This window comes from Mirounga angustirostris, unplaced genomic scaffold (genome assembly GCF_029215605.1).
Source record: "Mirounga angustirostris isolate CCGP_5_RB_7025 unplaced genomic scaffold, mMirAng1.0.hap1 SCAF_1, whole genome shotgun sequence".
NCBI classification, from domain to species: Eukaryota; Metazoa; Chordata; class Mammalia; order Carnivora; family Phocidae; genus Mirounga; species Mirounga angustirostris.
In genome coordinates, this window is record NW_026991709.1 from 81,825,437 (window position 1) to 81,845,858 (window position 20,422).

General features: G+C 36.6%; 1 protein-coding gene across 9 annotated transcripts in view; it reads right to left on the reverse strand.

Moving 5' to 3' along the window:
- Positions 1 to 2,618: 2,618 nt before the first annotated feature.
- Positions 2,619 to 20,422, reverse strand: part of KLHL24 (kelch like family member 24) — a 44,519-nt gene continuing 26,715 nt past the window's right edge. For 8 of the 9 annotated variants that reach the window (XM_045903290.3, XM_045903288.3, XM_045903289.3 and 5 more), the window contains 4 exons: positions 20,055 to 20,173; positions 16,272 to 16,460; positions 14,542 to 14,730; positions 2,619 to 7,605 (listed from right to left, as the gene is read on the reverse strand). In XM_045903290.3, coding sequence (XP_045759246.1) covers positions 7,405 to 7,605; positions 14,542 to 14,730; positions 16,272 to 16,460; positions 20,055 to 20,173 — 698 coding nt within the window. In that variant the 3' untranslated portion in view covers positions 2,619 to 7,404. The remainder of the gene's footprint in view (positions 7,606 to 14,541; positions 14,731 to 16,271; positions 16,461 to 20,054; positions 20,174 to 20,422) is intronic. The other variant, XM_045903292.3, reaches the window with a different exon arrangement.

The following is a 20,422-nucleotide window of genomic DNA, read 5'->3' on the forward strand; positions in this document are numbered from 1 at the left end:
GAGAGAGAGAGTGTGTGTGCGAGAGTGGGAGGAGGGGCAGAGGGAGAGAATCTGACGGCAGAGCCTGACTTGGGGCTCGATTCCATGATCCATGAGATCATGACCTGAGCTGAAACCAAGTTGAGGCTTAACCAACTGCACCACCCAGGCACCCCTCCATGTGATCTTTTAAAATCTCCTTTTCTTCTTCCATTTGGACAAGATGCCTCCCTTTACTGTACTTTCTCTAAATAAAAGGGTATCAGTGCTCAAAGCCTGGACTCTTTGGACTGATTCCTCTTTAGCGCTTTGGTTGCAGTACATATGTACTGATTATTATGTTTATCAAACTATGACTCAAAAATCCTGTTTTAAGGTCTATTCTGAACAGGCTCTTGTATTGCCATAAAAAACAGAAATTGGTGCTTTTTTACCCCCTAAAACATTAAGTCCCTCTGTGCTTTGTGAGTCTTAATTTATAAAGGTGACTGAGTGACAATACAAAGAGGTCAGTGCCATTGAGATAAAAGTTTAATGTTACTCATGGTTCCTCCATGTCATGCAGGGCCACAGAGAAAGCACCATTGTCAGGAGGCAAAAAGAAATGAGGGGAGAGCATATGCTAGAGCTTTTATTGGCGTTTCCATGAGGAAGTCAAGGCAGGACAGGGTGTACAGTTTAAGACTGGCTAGTTTTAATAATTCCGGCAGGCTTCAGGACAGAGGAGCTGTTCACAGTTGTCTGGTACCTGGCCCTGGAGTGATTCAGGGTAGGGAAAATATTGGCTTGGTGTGTGAGAATTAAAGGAGGTGCCTGGGGGTATGGACGAAAGATTGTTTGATTTATATATGAAACGTAGGTTCACTGACAAGTTGGTTACTGTTTCCAGGAATTAGCTAGTTTTAGGAAGGGCAGTTTCTCCCAGCAAAGTTCCCCCAAGATGTCAAAACGTTATATAATATAAACAAAAAATAAAGGCCTCAACAAAATTAGGAGGAAAACCATGCCTTTTGATTTTCTGAATCTCCATCAATGGTTAATATCAGAGAAGCAGAAGGCAGGTTTAGCCCATTTTTTCCCTCGTTCTATTAAGAGTGCAGATGATTTTTTTCCTTAAAGTAAGCTCTACCCGGGGCACCTGGGTGGCTCAGTTGGTTAAGTGTCTGCCTTCAGCTCAGGTCATGATCCCAGGGTCCTGGGATTGAGCCCTGAGTCATGCTCCCTGCTTAGCAGGGGAGTCTGCTTCTCCCTCTCTCTCTGCCCCCACCACCGCCCCCTGCTTGTGCTGTCTCAAATAAATAAAATCTTAAAAAAAAAAAATAAAGTAAGCTCTTTATGTTTTACATGGGGCTTGAACTCAACAACCCTGAGATCAAGAGTCACATGCTCTACCTATTGAGCCAGCCAGGCGCCTCAAGAGTGCAGGTGATTTTTAAAGATAAAATTGAAATTACAAGAGGCTTCTATTCCTTAACCATTGTCCATGGTTTTCCAACTTTAAGCTAACAAATACTTTTTATTTTTTCAACTCCTTCCCTACTTTTACGTATTGCATTTTTGTCCTAAACCACCTGCATGGACAAGGAGCCAACATTTATGTTCTCTTCCGTGCCAGAACTATTCACCCTTTAACACACGTCCCCTTAGCTCATCTTCTTACAACAAGCCTGTGAAGTGGGGATCATGACCTGTCCTAGAATAAGGAAAGTATGGTTCAGGGGTTAAATGGCTTTATGGTAGAGCACTGGTTGGAATCAGTTCTGATGAAGCCAATGCACTTTCCAGGTGTTGCTACAAAGGAATTGAGTCAAAGGAAAAATTGTTAGCATTTATTATTTAAGAAGCACTCTAACTTGCCATTTTTATGGCACAATTTAAAAACTAAGCATAAAAAGCTAAGCCACATGCTTCTATAACGTTATTTGTTATCTTCTCAAAATTTTACTTTTGTTAATGTAAAATCAGACATTGCCTCTCCCATAAGTAATATGCCCTCTCTTTGACATCTGAAAGAAAATTTCTTAAGTCCTTTACTCTTAATATCACTACAGGGGTACTTTTGAGAGTCAAATCAAAGAACACTAGAGTACACGTTATGGGTAACTTTCTGGTAATTAAAATTTTTTTTGTGGATAGGTAACACTTCCATGTGGTTCAGACTAAAACATTGATTATATGCATATTTATACATAATTACATACAATTATATAATGAGTATGCAGGGGTGTTTCCTTTTTACTTGCTCCTCAGCCACCGTATTTCTTCATATACACCAATGTTTTAGTTTATTCTTCTAGTTACTTTATGGACATACCAGTAAATTTGCACATATATTAATATGAATTTTCCTCCATCCCTTTTTTTTGCACAACCATTTGGATGTATTTATGTTATTTACTTATTTGACAGAGAGAGAGACAGAGAGGGAACACAAGCAGGGGAAGCAGCAGAGGGAGAAGCAGGCTTCCCACTGAGCAGGGAGCCCTAAGTGGGGCTCCATCCCAGGATCACGACCTGAGCCAAAGGCAGACACCCAACGACTGAGCCACCCAGGCACCCCTCATTTGGATGTATTTAAAATAAAACAAAACAACAAGTTTTTGGTAAACAAAATTTAATACAACTGTATAGTCAAATAATAATGGTTAAAGGACATTTTATTAGATACAACTTTACAAAAATTAAACTATGCACAAAGTATATCTAAACAAGACATTAAGTATTACTGTGCTACAACCAAATTGAGAACAAATGACAAAGCATTTTTTTTCACTGTGAATTCTTGGAGCCTCTCACTGAAAGCCAATGACATTTGGCTGCCATAGGTCTATACAAGTTGTAAAGCATATTATGCTTTTTTTCAACTCTGTAATTGTTGTCTTAGCTCCAGAAATTCTCAATAATTTAAATAAAGAAACTGGGGGCGGGGAGGGATGATGGGGACAGCAAGAGTAAGAACTTTCAGGAAATAAAAAAGACTATAGAAGGAAAAAAATTGTACATAAGGATGGAACAAAAATAAGTACATTTACTTTTCTGACATTAGATGTAGATATTGCAAATGATGTTTTCAAACGTTTCATCAATGTTAGATGTTTGTCTGAATATCTTAAAAAGCACCTTGGTAACAAAAACAAAACCCTCAAATATAATAAAACTCCAAACAGTCAACAACATTTCTTAATATTCTCATTCTGCCAAGCAACCACATGGTGCTTATTAAAAAATTTAAGAAGGGGAGTTTACTTACTCTGTAGGAAACCAATATGAAACTCATCTAAGGTAAGCTTCATTTAGTATGAAAACAAAAGTTGAAATAGCACTAGAGAACTTAAGGCACATAAACAAATTCAGATGCAGTTATTTTGAAAACATTAGAACAAATTCTTTTTCTTTGGAACAATATATAAAATAAGTTATATGACTACTGCTGTTTTAAAAAAATTATTTATGATGATCATCTTTAGCACTAAGTAAATTTAATATCTAAGGCAATCACACAAATGTAACAGTCATAAAAAACATTAAAAAATGTCTGAAATATGTTGAAAATGTCTCTGGAATTATCAGTTCACACTCTGGCTCAAGTGCTTTCTGATGTCTAGCATTAGATGTGACAGTAAGTAGAGCTACCTAGTCAAACCTACTTAAAGGCCAACCAAATTGCCCCCATTCTGGTTACCTGATATGGCGAATTTGTTTATTTAACTAAAAAGAATAATGGGGTGAGGTGATGTAAACCTGGCTTTCAATATAATGCACAAGAAATTCTAGTAAGGCCAAAATTATGTTGAGGTTAACTGGTGTCTTGAGTTTAGTCAAATAAAGGCTTCCATAGGAAACCTTTAAGAGACATTATCTTATCACTTGGCACCACATAAATAGCTCTCTCTTCTCTTTGAAAATACACTCTGGAGATGTCTTTTCCACATATAAATCTCAAGACACGAAAGGCACACACAACAATTCAAACCCTCTCTTTTCATGTTTGGGTTCTCACAGCAATTCTTTTTTTAAAAAAATCTATTGCCATATCCAGACAACAGGAAAAAAAAAAAAAATACACACCTGGTTTGCGTATTGACAAAAGTAGTATAACTGAACCTTTGTCTTTCCTGAGTTTCACAAGGGTATATGACAGTAGAGAGACATAAACAATTCGTATTCACTAAGAGAAAATGTATCAGTCCACAAAACATTTTCATCTTTCTAAATATAAAAGAATGAATGTTCAACCACCACCTGTGTGAAGCCCCTTTACCGAATTAAATTTACTCTAGGATCATGAAGTTTATATAGTTATGGCACTTTAAACACCCCAAATAGGCAAAAATGACAAGTTAATATCCTCCCTGAGTATTTACATCATTTTTTTCTTACCACCTGGTTTAAATGGAGTAAATATATTTCAGTCATCTAGGGAAACAAAAGGTCACTGAAGATTCAATAAGCTATTTCATACCTGTGCAGTAGTCAGTGGGAAGATTAAATTTGAAAACAAAGGTCTACTGTTGTAAATTTAGACCACTCATCAATAGGAAAACACACGTTCATGAACAAAAAACAAGTATACTTTCCTGTTAATCCACAAAACATACACTTGAATTCCTTTTCCCACCGAGATATCACAGATGGGTTTAGCAAACTTGTCTCTACCTCCAATTTGTTTTCTGATCTCATGAAAATTTATGTATTACATAGATTCTGACTGTATACAAGTCATTATACTAATACTCATGTACTTTCAAACTTTTTTAAGAATCTCTACACCCAATGTGGGGCTCAAACTCATGACCCCAAGATCAAGAGTCGCATACTCTACTGACTGAGCCAGCCAGGTGCCCCTCATCATGTACTTTCAAATGTAAAAGAGTATTATAGAAATGTCTCAATAAAAAAAATCTTCCGGAAATGAATTTAATGAAGTCAACCAATTCTTACTTTCTGATCATCACAAACTGATCAAATTCTTGGTGTTTGTATATATGTGTGTACATGGCCATACTATCTATCTATACATGTATATACATACATACTAACCCAAAGGCTTATATGAGCATCTCCTATCAAAAGGAAATCTGTCAACTATGCGATGACAGTATGAATATAATCTGACACAATTTGGTTGATGAATCCCTTTTGGTATACTAATTATACCCTAAAATTCTTTTATCAATGCTAACACCATTACTTATCAACAATCGGTAAAGGAAGATAAATAGTTAAAGGATATTAAAATACCAGTTGAGTAATTTCAAAAATTGTTAATTTCATAGGATTCAAGCTAAGTTTTTGGTGGCTTAATTCATGTAGCTTTAAATTACGTAGAAAAAAATTAAACAATATTGTCATGAGGTCTATGTTTAAACAAATTGTTTTATAGGATTTCATTTCAAATTTAGTACAATAAACACATGGATATTAAAAATAAATGTATAAAGAAATACAAGTAAATACTTAATACTTTTACAATAGACAAAAGTACTACAATACAAGTGATCTTGAGAAAGTTTGTGTGTGAAGTGTCTGTATTTATGGATGGGCATGATCTTACAAATAGACATGAAAATAACAAGTGTCATTTGTATAATCCTCAGCATTTACAAAACACTTTTCTCATACATTATCTCATCTACCGCAAAGAATCTCTGAACTAAATAGGTTCCATTATCTACAAAAGGTATATTGCAGATGTTTACTTTAGAATTAAAACAAGTATCCCAATTGTATTTACAATGGTCTTTCAACTAAAATGATAGAAAATTATTTCCTGAATTGCTCTGACAATTATCAGAAAAAGGTACATATCATTTCCAAATTATGATTTGAAAAATTTAATTCCCTAAACATTTATAAGATCTTTAGAATTTTCCTCAGAATTCAGATTCCAGCTAAATTGGCATTGATGCCATATAGTTTTTAGAAATCTCTGTATCCTTCTGAGATGAGAAAACAAAATGGTTTATCTATGTTAGGTTTTTTTTATTACTAACTTGGTTTTAACAGAAATCTGGTGGCACTATAATCACACATTTGCATCATCTCTCCTGTGACAAGGAGTATATAATTATGTGAGACAACAATAGTGCCTGGGCAGCCGAAACCCAGCAGGCTACCTGGTACAGCCCTGGAACATCCCTAAAATGTGGTGAATTATATGTTCACCCAGGAATAACAGTAATCACTTATACTACACTTCCTGCCATTCCATTTGCCTTAGAAAAAATTTTATATTCCTCTCTGAAAACCAGTAAGCTTATAAACTGGAGTTGAAAAACCCAGACAAAGGCAATTTGTTGTAGAGAAGCTTGAGCATGTTGACCAGGATTTTCCACAATTGGTACCAACTGAAAGGTTTATCTTAAAAGACTGCGAATACCACTGTTAGTTTTTTTGGATAGCTAAAAAATGGACCCACTGATAGGTGGTCCCTGCTTTATCCTTTAAAGGCAACTCAAGAGTGGAGACTCCAGCATTTTTCCTGTTCACAGGAAAGGAGGATAACCAGGGAAGAGGTCCTCACCCAAAGCACCATACTAATGAAGTCAAACCCTACTGGGCTAGGGAGAAAACCTGTCCTTGTTTTCTACAAAATAGTATCACAAAATGGATTTCGACTCTCTTGCCAGGTTCAAGAAAAGGTGCTTCCTTAGAGGATTTAGAGATGATACATAAGTACTTTGAGAGCCACAGTGGATCGTTTTTCCCTTCAATGGTCTTACATAATTTTTTCTTAGGAATTAACCTATAATTTTAATCTGCATTTTAGGGGCACTTGCTTTTCTATCTCCTACCCAATGTTCTTCCAAAAATACGTTTAATATAAGCAATTCTAAGAAGTCATGATAATTCAGTATTTTATAATACTCAAATTGTTGTCATTACATTTTTATCAATTACTGAAAAAAAAAACCTTCAATAAAATTAATCAGTTTGGATATATTTTTAGTGAAAAAGATTTTTTAAACTGACTTCCTCCCTTTGTAAGCATTCTAAGCATTATGTGAGTCAACCTAAATGGAGCCTAAGTCATGCAATTTTCTATACATGTATGACAAAATAAGGAACATACAGGCTTACAGATAAACATATATAAATGGAGAAACCATTCACAAGTTCCTAAAAGTTACACAGGCAGACATTATTTCCTACTCCACATGAGTTTCTACAAATACTTACAAAGGTATACTCTCAAAACCCAAGCAATAACCACTATTACTTTCAACAACAAATTTTTTTTCCCAATTACAGGAAAGGCTTTATTACAGTTTGAAAGATTGATACTTCAGGGGGAAAGGCACCACAATTACTATTTTTACTTTTTTGTGTACATGGCACAAAGGAGATATGTCAAGTTCCCACTCTGGAGTTCTTAGAGCCTCTCATTTTGGATCAGTGTGGCTTCTTGGGTGAGGTATCCTGGCTTTAGAGCTTAAAGCATTTTTCATTGTATCTATGTATAGTCACACAGCCGTGATAGGACACTGGCCTGGGCATTGCGGCCACCCCTGTGATGATACTTGTTGCAGGGTCATAACAGAGAATAGTGTCTGTGGCTTCTCCGTTTTCCCGTCTTCCACCCAGGATATATATTTTACCATTACACACAGACATACCACAGTTTTCCTGTTGAACCAAATACATAAAAAAAAAAAAAAAATTAACTCTTGAAGGTAAGGGATTTGGTAGCAAACTGAAAAGTAAAATAAGACCTGCTTTAACAGACAAAGAAGTCATGAAATAAGCTCCCTTTTGCCTAACTCCTGCTCTATGTGTGAGTGCTAGATAATTGTGCATGAATGAAATGTTAAAATAAAATATATGTTATGATTGGGGCCCAGATGTAGGAGGTGAAGTGGGGGTAGTGGACTGAGAGAAGGGTTTTAACTTAACAGCAGTTGAACAAAAATATTTTCGGAGAGTGTGGCTTGCTTCTCCTATTACAGGGAGGTCCTTTATTACAGCAAGTGGCTATTACATGGCCAAGGTGTAGGAACATTAATCATTATGTGGGATTACCCACAAGTTGAATGAATGAATGAGAGGAAGACTTATAAACAAATTAACAAAGCACTGTTATAGGGGCTTGGCTGGGATATAGAAACTCCCCAAATAATATTTTAACTTTGTACACAATGGGATTCTTAGCTGAATTTTACTCTTTTCTGTCAATACATAATTACTATAAAAAACAAATATTCTTGCAAGGATGAGAGTGATCCTTCCAAGAAAGAAATGACACTAAAATTGTCTCCCTATTTCATGGATCTGGTTATGCTGCAGGTCAAATATTCTATTTACATTACTTTAATTTTTCAATTACTTTAATTCAGAAAGTTATTACATATTACTATCATCCTGTTTCTATATAACTAATAAGATAGGTTCTACCAATCAGTACAATAAACATTTTTACTTGACAAGATTTGCTGTGTATGTAGGGTTTTGCTCTTTTTTAAGATTTTATTTATTTATTTGAAAGAGAGAGAGCATGAGCAGGTGGAGGGGAGCAGAGGGAGAGGGAGAAGCAGACTCCTGGCTGAGCAGGGAACCTGACGTGGGGCTTGATCCCAGGACCCTGAGATCAGTGAAGGCAGAGGCTTAACAGACTGAGCCATCTAGGTGCCCCTAAGTTTTGCTCTTATAGAAGAAATTAAATCTTGGTAGACTTACATAATAGAAGATAATATCTTCAGGTCTAAATTCGTGAGTACTTAAAAATACCTATATTAGAGTTTACACATACCCAGAATAACCTGGCCCATTATCATTAGTGAACGACAAACTTTTATCTAGAATATCACCCATGAATTGTACCAATTATGTGCCAAAGTACAACATTTTTCATCTAAAGCACAGGGAGCTCTTTCTATAAATTCTAAAAGTTCTGAATACAATAAAAAACAATATCATCCTCAGTTTTCATATAGAACCTAGCCTATAGTATTGAACCTTACGGTCACTTTAATGGTGATTCTTAAACTATATAATTACAGGATCTTATTACAATGTCACTTCAGGTCATTCCCTACTCCGCAGGAAGCCTGCTTCTCCCTCTCCCGCTCCCCCTGCTTGTGTTCCCTCTCTAGCTGTGTCTCTGTCAAATAAATAAATAAAATCTTAAAAAACAAAAACAAAAACAAAAAACAATGTCATTTCAGGTAATAATGCTCAGAAATAAATGAAGCAAGCAACCTTGAAATCAGTTATTCCTTCAGATCAGGAAATTACTTGTATCAGATATAGTAACTTATTTCACTCTATTAGAATCTCAAGAGTAATGACAGCTAGTAAGAAAAATAATTTATTGGGGCGCCTCAATGGCTTAGTCGGTAAGCATCTGCCTTCAGCTCAGGTCATGATCCCAGGGTTCTGGGCAGCAGAGAGCCTGCTTCTCCCTCTCCCTCTGCTGCTCCCTCTGCTTGTATGCTCTCTCTCTCTGTGTCAAATAAATAAAGTCTTAAAAAAAGAGAAAAATATTTTAATTCATGAAGTTTTTTTTTTTAAGATTTTATTTTATTTTTTTTTTAACATTTTTTTTTTTAAGATTTTTAAAATTTATTTATTAGAGAGAGAGAGAGTGAGAGTGCAAGAGGGGGTAGGTTAGAGGGAGAAGCAGACTCCCCGCCAAGCAGGGAGCCCGATGTGGGACTCGATCCCGGGACTCCGGGATCATGACCTGAGCCGAAGGCAGTCGCTTAACCAACTGAGCCACCCAGGCGCCCAAGATTTTATTTTTTTAAGTAATCTCTACACCCAACCTGGGGCTCGAATTCACAACCCGGAGATCAAGAGTTGCATGCTCTCCTGACTGAGCCAGGCAGGTGCCCCAATACATGAAGTTTTAATGTTATTTTTCAAGACTGGAATGAAACAGATCCTAATATTAAAAAAAAAAAACCCTCCCCTTAATTATTATTTTTTATAACGCTTAATGCTTAAATGTTAAAATTCCAACTTAGAGTCAGATTTTTTTCATTTATTATTCTAAACTTTAATGACATTTTAAATACCTGGGCTACTGAAGAGGGATTGAAAAAACTTCATCATGGACCTAAAAAAAAATTCCACAATTTTTCAAAGGATGTTCCTGACAAGAGTTAAAAAGCAAAATATGTTTAAAATAGCAAGTTGTGGCTTTTAGGAACTATGCAGAGTCAAGAGGCATGGAAATGGTAAGGGACAGAAAGAGAAAAAGGCTGCATTAGGTCCATTAGATCTGCAAAACGAAGAGCTCATTTTTTCAGCGTTTTTGTCACTTAATATTCTAAACATTTAAAAAAAGTTTGACTCAGGGGCGCCTGGGTGGCTCAGTCATTAAACATCTGCCTTCAGCTCAGGTCATGATCCCAGGGTCCTGGGATCGAGCCCTGCATGGGGCTCCCTGCTCAGCAGGAAGCCTGCTTCTCCTTCTCCCACTCCCCCTGCTTATGTTCCCTCTCTCACTGTGTCTCTCTCTGTCAAATAAATAAAATCTTAAAAAAAAATAAAAATAAAAAAAGTTTGACTCAACTGTCTAATATGAAATTACAGTTGATTTTTCCTTTTTCATTGATTAGCATTAAATGGTAGGCAAACACAGATAGTTCAAAAATTACCAATCAATAACATTTACAAAGATATGAAGATTTTTAAAAAGATTTTATTTATTTATTTGACAGAGAGAGAGAGAAGACAGTACAAGCAGGGGGAGCATCAGAGGGAGAGGGAGAAGCAGGCTCTCTGCTGAGCAGGGAGCCCCACACGGGGCTTGATCCCAGAACCCTGGGATCATAACCTGAGCTGAAGGCAGACGCTTAACCAACTGAGCCTCCCAGGCACTCCTAACAAAGATATATACTTAGAGGTACTGGTAGTAAGAATGAACTGAGGAGAAAAGATAATCCCAGAAATCTCAGTGTTTTTTGTTTCAAGAGATTTGATGTAGAATATTTAATTTGGACTTCAATGATTTGTCTTTGTCATAATAGACTTAATATACTTTTTTTTAAAAAAGATTTTATTTATTTGACAGAGAGGAAGACCGCAAGAGAGGGAACATAAGCAGGGCGAGTGGGAGAGGGAGAAGCAGGCTTCCCGCTGAGCAGGGAGCCCAATGCAGGGCTTGATCCCAGGTTTATGACCCTGGGATCATGACCTGAGCCGAAGGGAGACGCTTAAGGACTGAGCCACCCAGGCACCCCGTGATTTAATACACTTCTGAGCTAAATGTTTTTTCTTTGAAATTTTCAAAGTCAGGGTTATTCATTAATTAGAAAAAATGTTCCATGTTTGTCCTGTTGTTTTTCCTTAGTTTTATCTCAATCATGTAGTTAGAAACATATTCACTGTATGCCCTGCATTATACTAGATGCTGGAAATTATCTTCCTAAATTATCATTTTCTATAGTATAGCCAAGTTCTGAATGAACAGTACTTCTTGGCAAAAATGCATTACACCTTATTTATTTTAAATATTTTATTTATTTATTTGACAGAGAGAGACATAGCGAGAGCAGGAACACTAGCAGGGGGAGTAGGAGAGGGAGAAGCAGGCCTCCCCCCAAGCAGGGAGCCTGATGTAGGGCTCAATCCCAGGACCCTGGGACCATGACCCGAGCCGAAGGCAGACGCCTAATGACTGAGTCACCCAGGCGCCCCTGCGTTACACTTTAAAATATTCACTATAAGCCAATAAAGATTAGCTTTGATTAAAAAATTTAGAAATTGGGGCATCTGGCTGGCTCAGTTGGTAGATGTGACTCTTGATCTCAGGGTCAGGAGTCCAAGCCCCATGTTGGGGGTAGTTTACTTAAAAAAAATTTAGAAATAAGTGTAAACACTTGTCGCACAGGTGAATGTGACTATAATATGGGTTCTTATATGGTAGGGCACACCCTCACCTCTACAGACCTGGAGATTGTCCTTTCCAGGAAAGGCCACTGAACTAGAGAAATGTGAATCATTTTTACTTAAATGTGATACAAGAGGGATAGAAGATTATATTCCCTCTATACCATGAAGCTGAAGGTCTTATTATGTCCCTTTCATCAGTTGAGGCAATGTTACTTTGAATACATTACTAATTAGAGACTATACCTCAATGTCAAAAACTTTAGAAAAATGGTGTTACATTCAAACCCTACTCATTACCTTTACAGTCTGTATCTCTTATGCATCTTGCATATAAGACTCTTAAAATTAGGTCCCTTGTTACTGCACTGTCTCATTTGTTAATTTATTCAATAAGTATTTACTGAGCACCAATTAATGCAAGATACATAGAAAATGAGTTAGAAAAAATAGTATTCTCAAGAAGATGGAATTCTGGTATGGAAATAAACATTTATACCCATAACAGAATATTATGACTGCCATAATAGAGGTGTAAGTGGAGTGACATATCAGAAAAGAAGATTAATCCTGAACAGGGAAACTTCAGTTTGTTCTAACTATAAAGTCATCCTTGAAAGAGTAGAATTACAAGTAGAGAGGGTAGAAAAGACATTAGAGTCTGAGAGGACATCATGAACCAAGGCAAGAACACATACGATCTATATAGCAAATGCAATTTTACAGACACTTAATATAATTGGGATAAAGTTGCAGAAAGTGAAGCTGAAAAGGCAAGCAGAGGTCAGACGACAGAAGGCCTAGAATGAAGTGGGGAAACTTGGATTTTATTCAGTATGTTTCCAATCAGAGGAGAGACATAATAAGATTTATGGGAAAATAACTAGTGGCAAAATGGGTGAGAGAAGACATTAAAGAACACTAATTAGAATCCTGTTTTTGTTTAGGGAAGAACTGATAAGAACTTGAACAAAAGCAGGAACCACAGGAATGGAAAAGAACAGGAAAAACTCTGAGGACATAGAACTGATATAATGGATTCAAATTTAGGAGAAAGTGAGGAAAATCTAAGAAATTAAGTCTAGGTATGAAATAATAGAAAAACATATATTGGTCTCTGCCCCCAGTTCCTGATACAGAGCTCCTAAATCCCTTGGAATTTCCTGAGTTATCAATAGGAAAGTCTTTTGTTCTAATGAGGTGATTGTTGGTTGGCTCCTGGATGGGGGGGGCTGCTCACCAAAAGATCAAGCCATAATTAGAATCTTAAAATTTTCATCCCCACTCCCCATTCTCTGGAGAGGGGAAAGGGGCTGGAAATTACCTTAGTAACTACATGATGAAGCCTCCATAAAAATTCCCAAAATACAGGATGTGAACAGCTTCTGGGTTAGTGAACATATATCCCTGTGCTGGGAGGGTAGTGCACCTCAACTCCAGGACAGAAGCTCCTGTGCTTGGGACCCTCCGGGGCCTCACCCTATGTGCCACTTCATCTGTATCCTTTATGATATCCTTTATTATATAATAAACTGATAAACATAAGTATTTCCCTAAGTTCTGTGAGCTGGTCTAGCAAATAATTGAACCCAAGGAGGAGGCTGTGGGAATGTTAATTTATAGCCAGTCAGTCGAAAGTACTGGGGACAAGCTGGAACTAGCGTTTGGCATCTAAAGCAGTGGCAGTCTTGAACTGAGCCCTCAACTTGCGGAATCTGATGCTAACTCCAGGTAGAGAGTGTCAGAACTGAACTGTAAGACATTCAGCTGGAGATGGAGAACTGGTGGGAATAAATCCAGTATCTGGTGCCAGAAGTGTTGTGAGTGTTAGTAAGGAAGCAACAGTTTTTCCATTCACTAGGGTTGTTTGGAAACAGAAAATGTAGGCTTGGGGAAGAAGGTGAATTCTGTTTTAAGTTTGATCTCTTAGGACATCATAAAAAATACCAAATAGGCAGTTGGAAATTTGAGTCTGGAGCACAAGAGAGAGGCTTTAATGAAGATAAAAGATTTGAAGTCATCAGAACTGGGCAATAAATGTGACCACTCAGGAATAAACTAGGAAGCAGGTAGGGGAAAGAGACTCAAGGAATGCCCATATTGAAGGGTTGACAGAAAAAATAAGAGAATATGGATGAGACTGAGGAGATTATTTGTAATGACCTCTGAGTAGAACTCTAGAGTAGTATATAGGTAGATCCAGATTTCCAGCATTAGAACCATCAAGCATGTTGGTGGTTGGAGGGAGGGTAGAGCCATGAATCAGAGGCTGAGAGAAGGCTTTTTGGGAGGCAGGGGGTGGAGGTGGAGTAGGGGTATAGGTAGTGTGCACGGATGAGGGAGACCTGAGCCCATCCATCTCTTTTATAATAAAAACCACAGAAGGAAAGAAAACCAGTTTGGGAGCATTTCTTCTCTTTCAAAATATGTAAGAGATAGGGATAAGGACAGGAGTAGATTCTGAAAGAGGTCAAGGGAAAAAAAACTACCAGCCCAAGTGCAACGGCTGCTTCACCATGGGATGGTACAAAATAAGTTATTTCAATGAAACAACTCCCTGAAATGAGTTCAAAACAGGCATACTATATGCTTTATGTGGCTTTAAAAATTATGAAATAATTCAAGCACACATGAAATACATTAACAGTGAAATTACAGTATATTTATAATGGCCACGTATTTGGACCCTCCTTGATTGATTTTTTCTTTTGGACTGTTTTATGTCATTACCTGTCGGCTGAATGTATTCTGTACATGCATCCAGTAATCTTCAACTGGATCATAACAATATATTGCCTTGGTCAGTCCACCAGCAACATATATCAAGTTGTTTAAGGATACGGCTGTTATACACCTCTTGGCAATTGGGATAGCTGCACGAAGTAGCCAAGAATTGGTTTCTGGATCATAAGATTGAACCTAGTAATACACAGAAATATTTTATTGAAATTTATAAACAAAAATGCAAATTTACTTAATAAAAAAGTCTACCAATACATAGAAACATGATTAAAAATTAAATCCCATTAACTACATCAATTAATTCACATTAATTCACAGAATTAAGAAAGGTTAGCTTGATAGGGAAATGTCTGATTTATAAAATTCTCAAAAGAAATGCAAATTTATTACTATCAAACAGAATAGAGTAACAAACACAGGTTATTTCCAGGATGAATGGATACTACACTACCATGATAAGTTTTCTTTACTTACTTCCACTAAACTAACAGTCTAGATTTTTTTTTTTTAAGATTTATTTATTTTAGAGAGAGAAAGGAGGAGAGAATGCACGTTAGCGGGAGAAGAGGCAGAAACAGAGGGAGAGGGAGAGAGAGAGAATCTCAAGCAGACTCCCTGCTGAGCATGGAGCCCAATGTGCAGCTTGATTTCACAACCCTGAGATCATGACCTGAGCTGAAATCAAGAGTCGGACACTCAACCGACTGAGCCACCCAGGTGCCCCAACAGTCTAGATTTTTAAAAAACTGTGTCATATAGGATAACAATGCCTCAATCTGAATACAATTTCTTTATGCTTTTAGGAAGTCCTTTCTTCAAAAGAACACAAGTAAACTTCAATTTAGTATACTTTGAATTATCACAAATTCTGAATTCTAAAAATGTAACATTTGACCACATTATATTAAAGTTTAATTAAATAATTGATTGGGCACCTGGGTGGCTCAGTCGGTTAGGTGTCTAACTCTTGGTTTCAGCTCAGGTCATGATCTCAGGGCTGTGAGATGGAGCCCTGCATCAGGCTCTGTGCTCAGCACGGAGTCTGCTTGTACCTCTCCCTATGCTCCTCCCTATGTTCTCTCTCTTTCAAATAAATAAAATCTTTAGAAAAATAAATAATTGATTGACAAAATTCAGTTAACAATTGCTAAACAGGTTAGGCATCAGACAATTGTTTCCAGAATAACAGTATTTTCTGAGATGTCAGGAAGGAAATGTTCTTTTGTCCCAGGAATTCGATAAACTGTAGCAACTTTGAGCTGCCCTCTATTGACATTACAGGGGTTTCCTTTCCTCTTTTTTGTTCTAAAAAATACTTTTAAAGTATGCAGAAGATGACCCACTTGGAAGCAGTGTAGTTACTGTATCTTACCCTCTGCTAATTCACTTCCCAACTGTGTTTTTTGTCAGTAATTTTTTGATTCTATAGACTATAGCAGTAAAAGGTTTAAAACAATTTATTTAGTATAATATCCCAACGCTGAGATTAGTTTCATTTAAAAAAGATTAGGTAATGCTTTTTACAGAAAATTGGTAGATATATTAGGAGTTCACTTCAGTAACTTGAAACTCAGTGTTTTTCCCCCAAAGTATAAAGTACTAGACAACTTTTAAAAGGTTCCCTCACACTAAGGGACCTTGCTATCTATTTGATAAGCTTTGTGTATTCTTCTTCCCGTATACATCATTGGTAATTTCTGTAAGAGAACATGGCTTACCTTATCAGAACAAGTATTATCATCAGGTCCTCCACCAATCACAAACAATTTGCCTACACAGCTAGTCACGGCAGGAGAACTCACTGCTTCCTTAAGGGGAGCAACTTCAGTCCATCGATTTGAAAAGGAATCATAACATTCTACGCTGCTAAGTCTGTTTTGTCCATCATAGCCTCCAACAACATATACCTATATGCAAAATACATGGAAAAATCCTAATTGTCAAAAGTCTGAATTTTTAACTAGTTGGCTAAGGAGTTAAGGGATCTGTCCCCTTTAAAAAGCCCTTGATAACTATAATTGCAATAAATTTAGCTTAGTTTTTGAAACTTTTATTAGCACCTTCTCACCACCGAGCAGACTTTTTAGACATTTTTTTCATAATAGCACCCTCCAATGAAGTTTTAATACCACAGATATATTGTATATCTGTTTATGTACTGTATGTATATCTGTGTGCTTTATATATGAAAGAGTATAATTTTTTCACCCCCAAGAACCAATCTTCACACCCTTAAGAGTGATACTGCTCGCACTGAGAATTACATGATTCTTTAATGCTCACACTCATGGATGATGAAAATGTTTGACTATTATAAAGTAATAAAGCTATAAAACTAAAATATTAGATAAGGAATACTAGACTGTAAGATCACTGAGGGCAGTGCCTATCTTGTTTTTCATTTTACTTATCTACTGTGCTTAGCAAAGTACCTGACACATAATGAACTCTATACTATATATTTCAAAGGGCTTCCACAATATGAGGAAGGCAGACAAATTAGTATCTTTATGTGACATCTGAACTAATCAACAAGCCATTTATTAAATGACCTATATGCCGATAACCCATTAAGAATCATGAGATACACAAGAAACTTTAACTTAAAAGAGTTTTTTCAGTTTAACATGCACAATTCCTTTATCAACAGTCATTATCAATTCTTCCCTCCATATCTAAATAACTATTAAGTCCCACTGAGTCTTCTTTCATAGCATCTCACATCTGTCCCCTCCTTTTGTTTCCCTTTGCCACTATCCTACTTCAGGATCCATACCATTTTAGACTTCTCAATTAATCTCCTGGTCTCCACTCTTGTGCTCCCTCAACCACAGATTCATCTTCCTAAAATACTTCATCAACTCCTTTTAATAGTTCAACAGCAGATGCCTAAGTGGTCAAGGCCAAACTTCATATACCGACATTCAAGTCTGTCCACAATTTATCTTTCTGTACTCCTCCAAATTTCTTGAGTAGCCAATGCTATTTTGTATTTCAATGTTGTATTTCTCATATTATGTTAAAATGATCTCTTGGTGGGTTTGTTCTCCAAACACTATGAAGTTCAGAGCGGTTAAGTAACTTACTCAAGGTCACCCAGCTGGAAGAGTATATGGAAACTGTGGCACAATGTAGCAATTAAGGGCATGGCTTTGAAGTCAGGAGAGGCAGGGTTCAATATCTAGCATTGCTATGAAATGTAAACCTTGGGCAGTTTACTTACCCTCTGAGAGTCAGTCTTTGTTTCCTTAATAAAAATGTACACAGTAATAGTACCTATCACATAATTTTGAGGATTAAACTTTTTACCATTCTCCTGCATGCATAAATTAAAAATATATGTTGTGGGCACCAAGATGAAAGGACTCTAGATTAAGAAAATCCTGAACATTGCTTTGCCCCAGCTTTATCACTTTCTGTGTAACCTTGGGCAAGTGACTGATCTCTTTGAATTAGGTTTCTTTATAAATTGAAAAAGTTACACGAAATTTTCTCTACGATTCCTTCCTACTCTCAGATTCTCTATTCCAAATCATCTTACCTAGGTTTTTTAAATAGAGACCATTTATAAATTTAAATACTTTTATAGGTTTGAATTCAGTTTATATTGTAATTTTTTTAGGGTAACAGTTTCCATGATGTGAGTACTTGCTATGTAAGGTAGGAAAGATTCCTTTCATGTCTTGATTTACTGCTTCTAAGTTTTAAGTAACTTCAAGACAAGTATACTAACATTTGTCAAATAAATTTGTGTTCACCAATCCATACATGATATTTGAGACATAAGTCATATGCATTTGCCTTTGTACTTCCAGGCTAAATAATTACAATTTTTTTAAAAGATCTCTTCTCTTTCCAACCCCTTGAATATCTTAGCTGTCCCTTTCAGTAGTATTTTATCATTCTTGAGGCATGGCTACCAAAACTATATATAATATAGTAATTACTGGCAAACTAGTGATTTTGGAAAATATCCAAAAAGAATTAGTATTTTATTTAATTTTAAATTTTTTTTTTAGAATTAGTATTTTATTTCCATTACATCTATCCCAAGGTCCTCATTATTTCACTGACCTTGTTGACAGCAGCAGCACAATAGACCAATATCCTTAGGAATTAACAGTAGCTTTCAAAACTGTGCTTTGAGAAACTCTAATATTCTGTAGTATAGAAATTTCAAGAAGCCTCTATGGGGAAACAGACCAGGGCTGATGAGAGGCTGATTGGGAAGGGTTCCTGCACCATCTCTGTTTCTATTAGAGCAGTTCTGTTTTCTCACTGGTTGCTCTAAAATGTCTCCGCGAGGGCCCAAGAGGCAACAATCTTTTTAGAAGGGGGTATCAGGGAACCAGTCAGAAATACATGTGCAAGCAAGTATGCTGCTTTTATTCAGACTGCTCATTAATTTATGGTAGCTTTGAAGGAGCTAAGAGAGATGGAGGCAAAGAAAAGCTAAAGAGCCCTTGGCATACTGCTGTATTTTTATCTATGTAATGGCTTTTTATATTAGATTTAACTTTTTTAACTTTAAAAAAGAAGGTGTGGCTGCTTTTAAAGTGTTTGGAAACCACTAGTCCACAAGTGTTTCTCAGGTTCCTAAGGACAGAGAATGGTTCAGGACCAACATACATTTATTTATTTATTTTTTTAAAGTAGGTTCCATGACCAGCATGGAACCCAACATGGGGCTTGAACCCTGAGGATGAAGACCTGAGCTGAGATCAAGAGTCGGACGCTTAACCAACTGAGCCACTCAAGCGCCCCCCAAATTATATATTTTTAAATATTTATTAGCTGCAGTCAATAATCAATTTTCTTTAAAATATATTGGTGAGGGCGCCTGGGTGGCTCAGTCGGTTAAGCGTCTGCCTTCGGCTCAGGTCATGATCTCAGGGTCCTGGGATCGAGTCCTGCATCGGGCTCCCTGCTCTATGGGGAGCCTGCTTCTCCCTCTCCTCCCCACTTGTGCTCTCTCTCTCACTATTTCTGTCTCTCTCTCTCAAATAAATAAAATCTAAAAATAAAAAATAAAAAATAAATAAAAAAATAAAATACATTGGTGAATTTATTTTAACACTATTTTAAATTTGTTTTGTCCCTAACTTGCATAAAGAAAAAAAATAACATCAGTCTAGATAAATATATCTCTGCCTGACTGCCAAAGTCAGTAAAGGGAAAACGATTGCTTGGATTAGACATTGGCCTGTTTTTGTACTTGATGTAACTCCTTTATTTTCCAATGCTTCTTAGGCATTCAGACTCCAATGGAGCATGAAAAGAGAAATGTGCTGCACTGCCACAAATTCCAAATTGGGAGAACAAAGTATCCATTCAAAAGTACAGTGTCAAATTGTTTATACCTTCAGTTTATCTATTGAGGTTAGAAATGGAAGGAAATACAATTTGAATCCAAGATACCCAGACAGTGAGATGAAGGATTCAACTGTGGTATTTATTTTGGAAATGTGCCAGCAATAGTAGTAAAAAGTGGTTTCTCTTACTTTACCAAGGAGGACAGCCATTTTGTGACGCCATCTGCCTTTATTTAGAGAAGCAACTCTGATCCAAATATTTAGCTGTGAGTTATAAATCCACACATCACGGCCATTGATTCTTCCACCTTTAAATGCAAAACAATGTACACACAATAATATGTATATCACCAAGGGATTTATGCTCAAGGCATAGATATATTATAACATGGGAGCTATTCATCCCGTCTAAGAATTTGTGAATTCAGTTCAATAAATGAAAAAGGACCGTCTTAGATCTTAATGGAAACAGTTCTACAGAGCAGATTTAAACTTTGCCAACTGTGATCTTCAGAATTATAGGCCCCAAATAATAAAATGCAGAATATGAATTTTAC